The sequence below is a fragment of the Phocoena phocoena genome, chromosome 21 (genome assembly GCF_963924675.1).
Source record: "Phocoena phocoena chromosome 21, mPhoPho1.1, whole genome shotgun sequence".
Classification (NCBI taxonomy): domain Eukaryota; kingdom Metazoa; phylum Chordata; class Mammalia; order Artiodactyla; family Phocoenidae; genus Phocoena; species Phocoena phocoena.
In genome coordinates, this window is record NC_089239.1 from 13915335 (window position 1) to 13930223 (window position 14889).

General features: G+C 36.1%; 1 protein-coding gene across 1 annotated transcript in view; it reads right to left on the reverse strand.

Annotated features, from left to right (window-relative positions):
* Positions 1–14889, reverse strand: part of TNKS (tankyrase) — a 174061-nt gene that overhangs the window by 40992 nt on the left and 118180 nt on the right. Inside the window, exons 10-11 of the mRNA XM_065899772.1 lie at positions 14419–14510; positions 14248–14326 (exon numbers count right to left, since the gene is read on the reverse strand). Of these exons, the coding sequence (XP_065755844.1) occupies positions 14248–14326; positions 14419–14510 (171 nt within the window). The remainder of the gene's footprint in view (positions 1–14247; positions 14327–14418; positions 14511–14889) is intronic.

Consider the following 14889-nt stretch of genomic DNA (forward strand, 5'->3'; position numbering starts at 1 on the left):
ATCTTGACATGATTTATGTCAAAGAGTGTTCTTCCTATGTTTTCCTCTAAGAGTTTTATAGTGTCCAGTCTTACGTTAGGTCTCTAACCCATTTTGAGTTTATTTTTGTGTATGGTGTTCTAATTTCATTCTTTTACATGTAGCTGTCCAGTTTTCCCAGCACCACTTATTGAAGAGACTGCCTTTTCTCCATTGTATATCCTTGCCTCCTTTGTCATAGATTAGTTGACCATAGGTGTGTGGGTTTATCTCTGGGCTTTCTATCTTGTTCCATTGACCTACTTTTCTGTTTTTGTGCCAGTACCATATTGTCTTGATTACTGTAACACTGTAGTATAGTGTGAAGTCAGGGAGTCTGATTCCTTCAGCTCCGTTGTTTTCCCTCAAGACTGCTTTGGCTATTCGGGGTCTTTTGTGTCTCCATACAAATTTTAAGATTTTTTGTTCTAGTTCCGTAAAAAATGCCATTGGTAATTTGATAGGGATTGCATTGAATCTGTAGATTGCTTTGGGTAGTATAGTCATTTTCACAATATTGATTCTTCCAATCCAAGAACATGGTATATCTCTCCATCTGTTGGTATCATGTTTAATTTCTTTCAGCAGTGTCTTATAGTTTTCTGCATACACGTCTTTTGTCTCCCTAGGTAAGTTTATTCCTAGGTATTTTATTCTTTTTGTTGCAATGGTAAATGGGAGTGTTTCCTTAATTTCTCTTTCAGATTTTTCACCATTAGTGTATAGGAATGCAAGAGATTTCTGTGCATTAATTTTGTATCCTGCAACTTTACCAAATTCATTGAATAGCTCTAGTAGTTTTCTGGTGGCATCTTTAGGATTCACTCTGTATAGTATCATGTCATCTGCAAACAGTGACAGATTTACTTCTTCTTTTCCAATATGTATTCCTTTTACTTCTTTTTCTTGATTTTCTTCTCTGATGGCTAGGACTTCCAAAACTATGTTGAATAATATTGGTGAGAGTGGACATCCTTGTCTTGTCCCTGATCTTAGAGGAAATGCTTTCAGTTTTTCACCACTGAGAATGATGTTTGCTGTGGGTTTGTCATATATGGCCTTTATTATGTTGAGGTAGGTTCCCTCTATGCCCACTTTCTGGAGAGTTTTTATCATAAAGGGGGGTTGAATTGTGTCAAAAGCTTTTTTCTGCATCTATTGAGATGATCATATGGTTTTTATTCTTCAGTTTATTAATATGGTGTATCACAATGATTTGCATATACTGAAGAATCCTTGCATCTCTGGGATAAATCCCACTTGATCATGGTGTACGATCCTTTTAATGTGTTGTTGGATTCTGTTTGCTAGTATTTTGTTGAGGATTTTTGCATCTATATTCATGAGTGATATTTGTCTTTAATTTTCTTTTTTTGTAGTATCTTTGTCTGGTTTTGGTATCAGGGTAATGGTGGCCTCATAGAATGAGTTTGGCAGTGTTCCTTCTAAGAGGCTTGTGCAGGTTTCCTGATGGGAGGGACTGGTGGTGGGTAGAGCTGGCTGTTGCTCTGGTGGGCAGAGCTCAGTAAAAGTTTAATCTGCTTGACTGCTGATGGGTGGGGCTGGCTTTCCCTCCCTGTTGGTTTTTGGCCTGAGGGAACCCAACACTGGAGCCTACCTGGGCTCTTTGGTGGGGCTAATGGTGGATTCTGGGAGAGCTCCTGTCAAGGAGTACTTCTCAGAACTTCTGCTGCCAGTGTCCTTGTCCCCACGGTGAGCCACAGCCACCCCCCACCTCTGTGGGAGACCCTCCAACAGCAGGTAGGTCTGGTTCAGTTTCCCCTGGGGTCACTGCTCCTTCCCCTGGATCCCGATGCCCACACTACTTTGTGTGTGCCCTCCAAGAGTGGAGTCTCTGTTTCCCCCAGTCCTGTTGAAGTCCTGCAATCAAATCCCACTAGCCTTCAAAGTCTGATTCTCTAGGAATTCCTCCTCCTCTTGCCAGACCCCCAGGTTGGGAAGCCGGACGTGGGGCTCAGAACCTTCACTCCAGTGGGTGGCCTTCTGTGGTATAAGTGTTCTCCAGTCTGTGAGTTACCCACCCAGCAGTTACAGGACTTGATTTTACTGCGATTGTGCCCCTCCTACCATCTCATTGTGGCTTCTCCTTTCTCTTGTATTCGGGGTATCTTTTTTGGTGAGTTCCAGCATCTTCCTATCAATGACTGTCCAGCAGCTAGTTGTGATTCTGGTGTTCTCACAAGAGAGAGCCAATAAATTCTTAATGGTGTTCACAAGATTCACCATGAAATGCTGACAAATTTAATTATATCACATTTGCCAGCAGAAAAATGACTGTTTATACATAAACAACATAAAAGCACAGCCATTAGCATGTATTAATGGAAAACACAAGTGGTCAAACTAAACTTCTTGAATTTTTCTGTGAATATTTCTGTTATGTCCTCATCACAGGAGAAGAACTTTAAGAACATTCTAATCATTAACATTTTTCTGGAAATTGGATAAGACACCCACTAAATTATTCAATTATAGTGATGGAAATCCATAATCCGGCTCATTAAATCATGGGAACATGGTTTCAGAACTACTATTCTGAAATACAGATCTTACCAAGTTATTCCTCACCCCAAACTCAGTGACTCTTCAGTGCCTTCACATAAACTTGAATCCCTCAGCGTGTCATTGAAGACCATCTGTCATTTACTTTGATATCACCTCTCCCACTTCTCTTCCCACTCTATTTTTTCTTCATAATCTGATAGGCCTGCTATGCTCCAGCTTTATTAGATTACCCTGGAGCCCCATTTTCTAAAGGTGTTAGTTTCTAAAGTCATCGTGAAAGGTAAAATTTGCCTTTGGTCAAGATTATCCTTTAAGATGCCTTAGCAATGCGATGGTAGAGACAGATGTAAAGTTTCTCAGTAAATCCAACACCAGCCAGTTTCACTTCCAGTGTCTAAGCAGATCAACTGAACACCAGATAAAGTACAGACAGTATTTTTAAACATTAACAACACACTATGTGTAAGAAGCAGTTCTCTCTATTAATATGCATGGTGGAACTGAGCGCAATACAGAACACTGCAGATTCACTTCTTCCACCTCTTACTCATTCTGGGACATGCACTCATGGAGTGAAATACTGAGCAAAAACACTACTCACTAATATAAGGAAGGGATGCAACTACCATTTACTAAGCACTTGCTAATATTAGATGCTACATGTAAACTGTAAGCTATTTAAAAGCAGAGACTATGACTTAACCTTAAATGTAACTCTTCCCTCTACCCTAAAGTACAGGAGAGACCAGTGTAACACAAAATTCTTTGCTTTAGTAAATGTATATATTTTTCTTTATGAAATAATTCTTCCCTCAAATTCTAAATAGTTTCATAGCAACAAAAGAATATCCATGGAGTGCTTCATCAGACAACAAGGCTGAAGCACTACAAGAAGTCATAGAAAAGTATCAGCGAATAATGTAATAGAAGCACTCATTCCATGGAAATAAGTAGAATAAAGAAACTAGAGGGACTTCCCTGGGGGTCCAGCGGTTAAGACCTCGCCTTCCAATGCAGGGGGTGCAGGTTCAAACCCTGGTTGGGGAGCTAAGATCCCACATGCCTCGTGGCCAAAAAACCAAAACATAAAACAGAAGCAGTACTGTAACAAATTCAATAAAGACTCTTAAAGAATGGTCCACATCAAAAAAAAAAAAACTTAATAAAAAAAAGAAACAGAAAAATTTGGTGAGACTTTGTACAACCCACTTAGAAAGAACGACAATCAATAATAGGGAAATATTTAACAGATATTCTATAAGGGTTTTTGTGAAGAAGAATTATTCCTCTCTAGAAGCAAATGTCAGAAATTTCTCCAATTCCCTGGTCTCAGGGCTCCGGGCTTTCCCGTCTCAGGTCATAAGATGACTGCGGCAGCTGCGCTCCACCAGTGCCAGGCAGTCTTACCCAAGGACAAAAGGGAAGTTGCCGACATCTATTTTAAAAGAGAAGAAAGCTTTCTCAGCGAACCTCTCCTTATGGTTGGGGCCAGAGATGGTTTGTGGGCCCATGCCTTTACCAGGCACTAGTAAGGACGAGATGAGATCATCAGAACTGTCTCAGACCCTCAAGCTTCTCTATCTGAACAAAACAGAGCTCTATGGAAGGCCTTGATAAGCTTTGATCTGCGGGCCAGCTCCAACCTACTGGTTTTGTGTGGCCTGCAAGCTAAGAATGGTTTTTACATTTTTAAATGGTTACATTTTAAATGGCTATATAAGTACCTACCTAAAATCCTCTATTTTGTCTCTTGGCCCACAAAGCCTAAAATATTTACTATGTGGACTTTTAAGAACACATTTACTGAAAAATGATTACTGGATGGGAAATCGACTCTCTGCTTGAGTCATTACAGATCTTTAAATTGACTCAAAATTGAAAAAAGAAAAATCAAGGTCCCTAACTCCCTCTCATATCTAACTCGATCAACACCCTTAAGGTTCTACCTTTATTTGTTTGTCAGTCATGGGTTAGAATCAGGGCTCTCTATAAAGTGGGCAATCTAATCTTCTCCTCCAAATATTCTGAAGCGGTTCAAGGCACAGAAGTACAGAATGTGTGTGATAAATTTATTCCTGGAGGGCAGCAGTAACTATGCGATATGACTAGAGATCAGTCCCCGTCCCCCGATTTTTTAAATGAGTCACCTGGCAGGATTTGTGCTGCTGCTCTAGTTCAGTTTCACAGTGAAGAAGGGTGATATATTGGAGCCAGTGTAATTTTATTTTGTTGTGATGCCAGAGAATTGTAGGGAACTCTCATTGTTTAAAGGGAGTTCTCCTAAGTTTGGATTTATTACTCTAATCTCCACCATTCTGTAAGTTACATAAATGGTAAATGACAATAATTCACTCTATTGGTGGAGAAATAACAGGAAAAGATTAAATGACCTGTGCAGGTCATCCATAAAATCAATACTGGAAACACTGAAAAGAAAAGGGCCAACTCAAGTACAGAATATAGTCCAGAAGCTAGAATATCTCTTGACACAACACTGTTCTTTGTCCTCTTAGCTTTGATGACTGTGACTCACACTCTTCACTCAGGCAAAATACTTAGGCTCAACAACATTCAAAATATTCTTTATATACGAGTCAAACTCTTAAAAAAACAGAGACACAAAACAAATATACAGTCTAGTATTATACATATAATTAAGTGCCTAAATGGTCATTCAAACTGAGCTAACCAAATAAATGACATTGCCGCTCACAAGGAATCTTCTAGGAACTTTCAAGTTATACAGCTATATATATGCATTGCTGTCCATGAGTTTTGTTTTCAACCTAAAAAATTTATTTGACAGATTGATTTTATATACAGAAGCATTAATTTATTCTTCATATTTTAAATAGATACAACTTTAATTCTTAATATATATGTATTATTTGGAATTACCAGCACACTTACTGAAGAAATTCAGGAATGTTGGGACTGATGAAGTCTTTTTTAAGACACAGTTTTATTTTCCTCTATCCCAATCTCCACCACAAGGATATGACAGAGGATGTCTTCAAAGACGCTTAGCATTCAGCACTAAAGAGATCTGTTTTCTCTAAAGTACAGAAACTGCCTCAAATAAGAAAAATGTTATATTTAATGTGTTACACCTCAACTGTGGTAATTAATGGTTAGAACTGGCTAAAGATACAAATTCAGAAGGTGTGAGAAGAATAACAGATGTCTGGCAGTTTTAAAGAAAAACATTCTTTTTTTTTTGTATCTGGAGATAACAAGCTGAGGTATGTATCTTTATTTCTATTTGAATAGTAAGAATGACTTTCCTAAAGAGGATAATTTGATAAAATGATATAAAACCACAACGGTATGTGACCTGAAATGTATAGGACATAAAATTATGATTAAAAAAATGCCAAAAACAGTTTTGGAAACCAGCAAGCAGACCATAAGGAAATGGTTAAGGGGATTCTTTCAAAAATCATTGTGAACAGCCTAGTCTCAACAGCTAACCATGAGGCTCAGTTCATCTCTCGCTTAAACTTCAGCTGTCATTGTCCACATCACTCATTTATTAATTCATCATCAATTGTTCTGTGACATTTCTGTACTTAGGCATGTAGACTCACATTATAATTTTACGTTAACTATGAACATGTGTACATCCCAAACTAAACCTGATTTCGAGTAATCTGAGAGTTGAAAACAGTCTCTATATTATTTTAGCTAGAGTGACAATTTTTTTTTTCTGCCCAAATCAGGATACTTTGGAATTAAAAGCAAACAACAGTTAAAAAAAATTAACAGGCATTAATAAAGTCTACAAAAGAGGGATGAAGACAGGAATCTGAAACAGGTCTATGCCCTGGTAGACAGAGACTACAACCTAGGGAACAGGTAGGTGGCAGGCATACTGTAATATTTTTAGCTTGAAGGTAAGAAACATTACTCGACATCATCCCTTTTTATAAAAATCTTAAAAAGCTAACTTTGTTGAATACTGCTAAATGATTGCCAACTGTTATATATATACCTTGAGTCTACATTTCTGTAATTGGTTTTCTAAGAGAAAGTAGTTTCCTAGGATGTTATCTATCTTCCTGAAGCAGGATTTGTTCATGCCATCTGCCTATTCAAAATTTCCAGTGGCTCTCCAAGTACCATGAGAACAAACCAAAGCTCTCCAGCTGAGACCAGCAAGATCTTGTTCCAGCATATCTTTTCAGATTTTCACCATCCCCCATGGACTACCTATTACTCCACCTACTGAACTAACTAATCATAATTTCTGACTAAAAAACTCCTTTGCTTTTCAGATTGAGTCATTATTTAAAATGTATTCTTTGTATTTTGTCTATTTCTATATATCTAATTCTTGGACATTCCTAGCTTAAATTCTATTTTCTTCATGGAATTTCTCCATTCTTTCCCCTAGCCTGCCACCACTAACAAGTAATTGGTCTCTCCTCTGAATAGCAATCTACCTGTACTTTCCAACCCGTATAACAGGTATTCAAGTAGACTGTGTTAGACAAGACTATTTTTAGATTTTAAGTCCCTTAAGATAAGAATCTTTATCAAATTCAAACTTCCTATATACCTCATAGTAACAAGTGCAATACCTTGTACACCGGTTGTTTGAAAATGGTTGGTAAATGGAGGGCTCAAAAGAATGACAAATTAGTAAATTCTTATGATAAAGAATACTGTTTTCAACATACTACTCTGTATACTGAACAAACATTAGAGACTATCAAACTATTCTCTAACCAAAAACCATGCATTTCTTCTTTCTCTAGAAATCTGGAGGGAAAAAAGTTAAATGCCTGTGTTGATAGAATTGTTTAATATTGAAAAAAACTGATTCACTTTATCTATAATAAAAGTATAATTTACGTTTTTACAGATATTTACAGGCCATTGTTATCCACAGTGGGATATACACAGTTAAAAGTATCTCCTGTGAGGAATGAAATAAACAAAATAAGCAAAAATTTAATTCGTAGCTAGAATTCTGCTACAGTAATCAATATTTTACTCTAATAGGTTTTTAATCCTTTAATGTGTTATGAACCCACCAGAGTATGGAATCTAAGAAGTTAAATTTTAATTTGAGAAAAATTAAATTTGAGAAACATGAAACTAGATTAATGTTTACTAGCCAAATTTGAGTATTATTATTTGTAAACCTTCAATATTCACATGGAATTTTAAAAGGAACAATCAAGTTCTCTGAAAAGAGGTATATTATATTATAATGGTGCATACTTTCTTCGCTTTCTTAAAGGGGTACTTACCTTGCCTACATGCCCTAACTGTCAGAGAAATAAGTTGCAGAGAGCACAGCTGATTAGACTCGAGGTGCCAATCCCATGGCTGTGCTAAACAAACTGAAGTCTTATTCATACGCTCCCTTTCTCATCCCTGAGACTTGGGAGAGATGGCAGCTGCAGATGGTATATTTTTAAGCCAAAGGCTTATAAAGTAGGGGCTGAAAAGACCATATTTGGGCCATAGAGAAGTAAAACAGAAAAATATAGTCTATAAAAAGAAGAATGAAGCAGATGAACAAAGACAAGCAGAGAAAAGAAAGCCACACAATCTCAGAAAGAGAAAGAGAGACAGACACAGAGAGAGAATGGCAGCCAAGGTAACAGTTTCAAAACTTGTTGTTCCAGCCTTTTGCGAATCTCAGCTAGAATTCCTGCAGATTATTTCTTTGGGATTAACCACATGGTTATCTCATAGAAGTAACAAGCAGGCATGTATATAAATAAGTATAAAACAGATTTCTACTTATGTCTAATCTAGAGTCAGTCAATCTAACTGAACAGTAACTAAAATGTCTCTGAGACACTGGCCCCTTTGGACTTTATTTTGATATGATCAAACTTCAGATATTATTTGAACTATAAAAGCTACTTTGGATCTATATCCTTAAAAGCACTTTAACACCTTTAGCCTAATAGAATCTGCTTATCAATCCACCTCTAGAAGAGCATTAATAAAATCCTTAAAATAAGCTAACACATTTCTCCAAAGTGAGCAAAGGTCTTGATCACTCTCAATATGAGAAATAAGCCCATTTAATGCCAATGACTGTTGACACAATTTCTTCTTACATACATTATAAATAAATCTGTCAAATTAAGACATACGAACATCAAAAAAAAGTTTTCATGTTTCACACATTTAACAGATGCTCACTAATGACAAAATAGCAGTGCTTTCATGTATGAAAAGAAAGCACTTCTGAATTAAACCTTTTGTATCTGCTGTATTAATAATACCGTATGCAACTGGGGCTTAGGTTGTACTTAATAATGATAGCAAACAAGGCAGTAGCAACAGAATGCAGAATGCCAGGGTACATTAACAATAATAAAGAAAAAAGGATAAAATCTTCATGTCTTTCCCATTTAGGCCTTACAGTAATCTTGCGAAGCAGGGGTTGGTAGAGATAATTATTAATTTTTTAAGATACAGAAGTTTACTCCTATAAAAGTGGATTTCTCAGATAAGTTGGTTAATAACCCCATTTTCTTATAACCATCCTTTCCTTAAGAGTCATTTGTTTTCTGTCCTTTTGCTAAATATTGCCTGCTTGCCTCCCTGGACCCACATCCACCCTCCACCGTGCTCTGTGTCCTGGGAAAATCACGTGTATGGATCACATCAATGGGCTCTTTTGGTCTTAACTTTTCGCTGTATTTGGCCAGTGGGAAGTAATGACAAGGGGACTGGTGGGAAGGAGAAGAGTGAGGAGTATAGATTAGATATAGCCTTTATCAAAGGCTACAGATGCTGTCAGGTGGCCTGCTCTATATAGCTTCCCTGTTCCTTGCCCCTTCAGGCCCAGGATGATGATAGCTCCCACTTGCTGCTGGTACTACCTCATCCCTTGCTGATTTCCTAAACCTTGCCCACACCTTTGTATATAACTCCTTTATTAAACTTTCCTCAAATTACCCACTCTGAGTGTGCTATTTATTGCCAAGACCCTAACTGATACAATTTTCTACCTCTGTATCTTTGGAACACCTCCTTCAAAAGCTACCAAGGCCCTTATGTGAAAATTGCCAAGTTAAATGGATCGTCTACCTTGGTTTCTCTCTGCAGCACTAATCACCTGTTCCTTCTTCACACTCCGTTGCACTCAACAGACACCATGATAAGCCTTTCAGTTCCTCTTCCCACTACTGTTCCACAAACATGAGTAATCCTCAAAAGGTTATTCCTTGACTCTCAACTCATCTCTCCATATTCTCTACCAGGAACCTTCCTCATTCCCACAATGTATGATCACTATGTCAATGGCTTCCCAATAGATCTTTCTAATCCTAAGCTCTCTTTCATACTCTAGTGCTGTATTTCCAACCACTAGTTTTATTTAATGTCCCTCTATCATATTAACTCCAAGTACAAAATCATTACCAAGACATAGGACACCAGTATTTCTTTCTAGCTTTCTTACTTCCTTAATTGTACCACCACTTTCTAAGTTTATTCCAGCACCCAATTCATTTCCAACTACCACCATTTTCTAAGTCTATTCCAGCACCCAATTAGTCTTTCCAAATGGCTTTCGTCTTTCTCTTCCTTTTTCATTACTGATGCCCCTAAATTGGTTCAGGATTAGCTTCAAGTTTGGTAACTGCTTTAACTTCCAAACTATTTCCCACAGTATCCAGCTGACAATCTTTATCATTTTACAACTCAATGTTGAGCTAGTGGATCAAAACAAATTATAAAGGGATTATATACATCTCTTAAATAAAATGTAGATAATTAAAGGAAATATATAGTATATAAGTTTGAAAAGACACATATAGAAAAAAATACAATGCTCATACTTACTAGCAATCAAAGTATTGTTTGTGTGCCAGGTACTATACAACATACATATATATATAAGCTCATTCAATTTTTACCAAAAAAACAAAACAAACAAAAAAACACCCTTGTAGGGGAGGTATTAATACCCACATACCACCAATGAGTCAACTGAGGTTCAGAGAAATTAAGTTCACGGTCATAAAACTAGAAAGTGGAAGATTCTAAACTGAAAACTATATCTGTCTATGTTACATACACAACATGCTTAACTTGCTGAGTGAACCTGTACTTTGTATTTATTACCAAGTTTTACACAAAAGAATGCTTTGGCTTATATAAATATTACTAAGTTCTATTTGTCTAAGTAAGACAAGTTAGTTAATGGTATTAGATCTCCCTACCAAATTCTCTGCCTTTTCTGATTTAGTAGTCTTAGCTTGAGAACTAGGTTCATCATGAGGAGGGGAAGACAGCAGAATGGTAGGAGCAGCCTACGAGGGCTGAATCCTAATTTGGGAGTGGGGCTACTTGTTCAGAAGGTGCTTTTAGAATCAAATGGAAACAATGAGTCGTTCGAACATCAAATTGGAACCACAAGTTGCCCAGAAAGAACACTAGGCAAGCAAACATTAGGGCCCAACAGTAGCTAAGTTGGGTCTTTATAGTGAGCTTTTACTAATTCATTAGTCACCAGATAAACTAGCCCTGAGGGATAGCAGTTTGCCTTGGGACCAGGAAATGAGTGAAGGGGAGGATGGAAATTTCTATCTATTGGTTCCTAACCCTGATTAAATATGACTTTTTTTCCCATTTAAAGTGCCTAGTCACAGGAATTCTCAATTTTGTTGAACTGAAGTGGAAGGACTAGGGAAGATATACTAGTCTAAAAGGCATTCTACATCACTAGCAGGGTGGTTAAAAGTATACATGACCCACTGATAAATTGTGACGTTACTGATGAGAATGTACTGTGAACATGAAGGGCAGAAAAAAGATTTAGAACCACAGACCTAGAGTAATGCTGACTAGGATAGGTTATATAAAATAATGTTATTTCTCACTGAACCTTCAGGAAATAAAATGACTCGTGGGAGACAACAAAGAGATACTTGCCCAAAATGAAGGGCATTATTAATGGTTATTCAAGAACATTATAAATGCCATAAGATATTTTTAAAAATAGGTAAATGATAAACATACCATGTTCTTAAGTGTAGCAGAAAGCCTACTTAGCTTATTATTTTGTTTGATAGAACAACAAGACATTATTTATGCAACAGTGCAGTAGTTGTACCCTGAAAATAGGTAATAAATCTGTAGAACTCTGTTCCTTTCATTCCAGCTCATCCTGTTTAATTAAAAACATCAACCGTCCTTTTAAAGCAAGGATATACAAATTTTTTTGGATCATGCACCTTAGGAATAAAAAAATGTTTTAAGAACCGTCTCAATATACATTTATGTACATTTGTAAATTATAACCAAGCAGGGCTAAACTAATACATAATAAATATATATAAAATTTATACAAAAAAATTACAAAGGATGGGAAAGAGGTAAAACAATTAAAAATTAAAAAAATTTTAAATTATTAGTCGTACAAAATATCATTTGGCTCAATTAAAAGAAACTTTAAAAAATCTTATAAAAATTATGTTGTAGATTTGAGGGTCTGATTCTAAGCTCATTTTCAATAGTTGGTCCCATTGGCTAGATTAGCTAAAAAGATTTCACATAGATATGTAGTGCCCCTGGAAAAAGTGCATTGTTAGCAAAGCCTTCTAAATCACAACGTTTATTTTTTAATGTAATTTACTAATTATGCTAAGGTTTTAACTGAATTCTGCTAGTAAAATTGCATTTTTCTTGATTCTTGCAAACTTATTATGAGGTGTTGCATTAAAATATTTTTAATAGGTTCAAAAACTACCTGAACACAAATTTAAAAACAAAACAAAAACTTTAAAACAGGTTAGAAAATCCTGTTGCCCAGTTTTTAAATTATATAGATATGACAGATGGGTGATAAATACACATAATTTTTTGGCAACAAAATCACAAAACAGTGGATATTTTCTAAAAATCTGTTTTCAAAATGTCCTCTTCATTTGTTAAAGTTCCTTTTAAAGAGCAGTTACTTTCTCATTCACTCTAAAATATATAACTTTCACCTTTAAGGTTCTGATTATGCTTCTCTTCAAAAAAAAAAAAGTACCTACATACAAGTAATAGTCATTTGTCACCACAGAACTATCAGCAAATTTTGAACTTCCTTATTTTCATTAAAAAAAAAAAAAAAAGGCACAACAACTAAGTACGTCAACCTGAAAATCCTGATTCATAAAATAGCCAGATAAGCTTTTTATGCTATAAGATTGTCATGGTCATTCCCTCTGATTTTCAACAACGATATTTATCAAGATTCTACCATTTAGGATAATATCCATAAATCTACTCATGTAAAGTGCAATGTGTCACAAAGTGCTGAAAGTGAGCAGACGAGTGAGTGTACCACGGTCAATCCCCCCCCACACAACTCGTGTTCTTCCTCACGAAACACCTTGGGCTCTGACATGACTCAGACAGGCTGACACATGGACATAATGAGAGTGCCAGCATCAATCTGTGTATGAAATATTAGTACAGTAAGTCCCCTACATATAAACCTTCAAGTTGCGAACTTTCAACGAAGCGAACGTGCGTTCCCATGTCCAATCATGTAAGTTAGTTCACATGTCTGGCATACATTTTTACATGAATGCATCCTCTACAAGTGGTTCTGCTTTTGTATACTTTACAGTACTGGATAGAGTACAGTGGTACAGTATCATTATTTCAAGCCCAGGATGTCTGGAAGCAAGCATAAAAAGCAGTGGTGATGTAGCTGGTACTACCTAAGAAGTGCCAGCTGCTGTGCTGTACTACTGTGCTTTTCAAGGTACTGTACTGTAGGATTAAAAATGTTTTCTTTATTTTTTATGTTTGTTTTTTATGTATTGTTTGTGTGAAAAGGATTATAAACCTATTACAGTACAGCACTATACAGCCGATTGTGTTAGTTGGGTACCTAGGCTAACTCTGTTGGACTTAAGGACAAATTAGACTTGTGAACATGCTCTCGGAACAGAACTTGTTTGTATGTAGGGGACTTACTGTAGATCTTAACTTTTCCATTTGTAAATAAATTACTATTTTAATAAATCAAAATTCTAATATTTTTTTCCTACACCCAATGGCTCATCTTGTATGTTCCATGGAGTGTCTGCACCCTACTTTGGGGACTCCTGCTTTAAAGTATTCACTCTTGAGGATTTAAAAATCTGCAAGTTCAAGTACCTCCGAAAAACAACCAGTTTGCTTCCCTTCAAGCAAATTTTCCTCAAGCAATTTATGGAGTCATGGAGTTACAGATAATGTCACTCAGACAATGCCAATAAAAATTGTTATTAAAATTTTATTTCTTTATATTAAGGTTATTTGAGAAAATTATTATCATTACCAGTTTGAAGGAACAAATGTTCTTTAAAATAGGTAGCAATATTTTACCTATCATTTACATAAATTACTTTCTGATAAACCGTAATTGATGTTGACTACCAAAATACATCAATTCCAATATTAAGGTGAAACAATATAAAGTTGAAATGTATTTCAAATGATAAGACCATAGCCACCTTTATTGCTTTATAGAAGAATGATAGTAAAGTACAATATAAAACACAGGTAATTATCTCTATTAGTAACAAGATTTAAATCAGCTTTAAAGGAGAATCTATGAATTCAAATACATGCTAACAGTCCTTTATAAGATTAATTTCTTCGGGAGAATCAGAGAGAATAGGAATAGTCTTAAGTGCAGCTAGCTACTCAATGCCAAGGTTGGCACCTTATCTCAGGCATGAGTCTTACCTTTGCTCCATGTTTATGTAGAACTTCCATGACATCATTGTGGGCCCTTTCTGCTGCAACGTGCAGGGGCGTCATGAAACTATGGAGAGGAGGAAAGGAAAAGGTAATCTCCTAACTTGTACCACACTTTCTCTTTAAGAACTGAGCAACTCCTTCTGCAACTGCACTTACTCTTTATTTTTTTCATTAACATTTGCTCCTTTTCTAAGTAACAATTCTGTCACTTGTTTGCGTTTGGGATGCAGGGAGGCCACAGCACAGTGCTGTAAAGTAAAGAAAACCAAGTTAATAAAATAAACTTCTATGTAAAAATAGATTTCTGAATTGAATAGCACCTGCTGACTATTTAAAACACTGTTATCTCAAAACATATATTTTAACATTATGGAGATGATCAAAATTCCTCTAAATACACTGGGAGTATAAAACATAAGCCTTTAAACCAAGGTGAAATTATGCTCTCAGTTGAGCAGTAAGAGACTTCATTTCTTTTCCTTCAGCCAATAAGTAATTATCCAGTATATATTTACTTGAAGGTATCAGAATACTGCCTCTCCAAAGCTACAGAAATCTATAACTGAATTACTCAATCCTTCAGTAGGCTGTCAGCCACATAAATCAATATTTCTCAAGCTCTTTCCC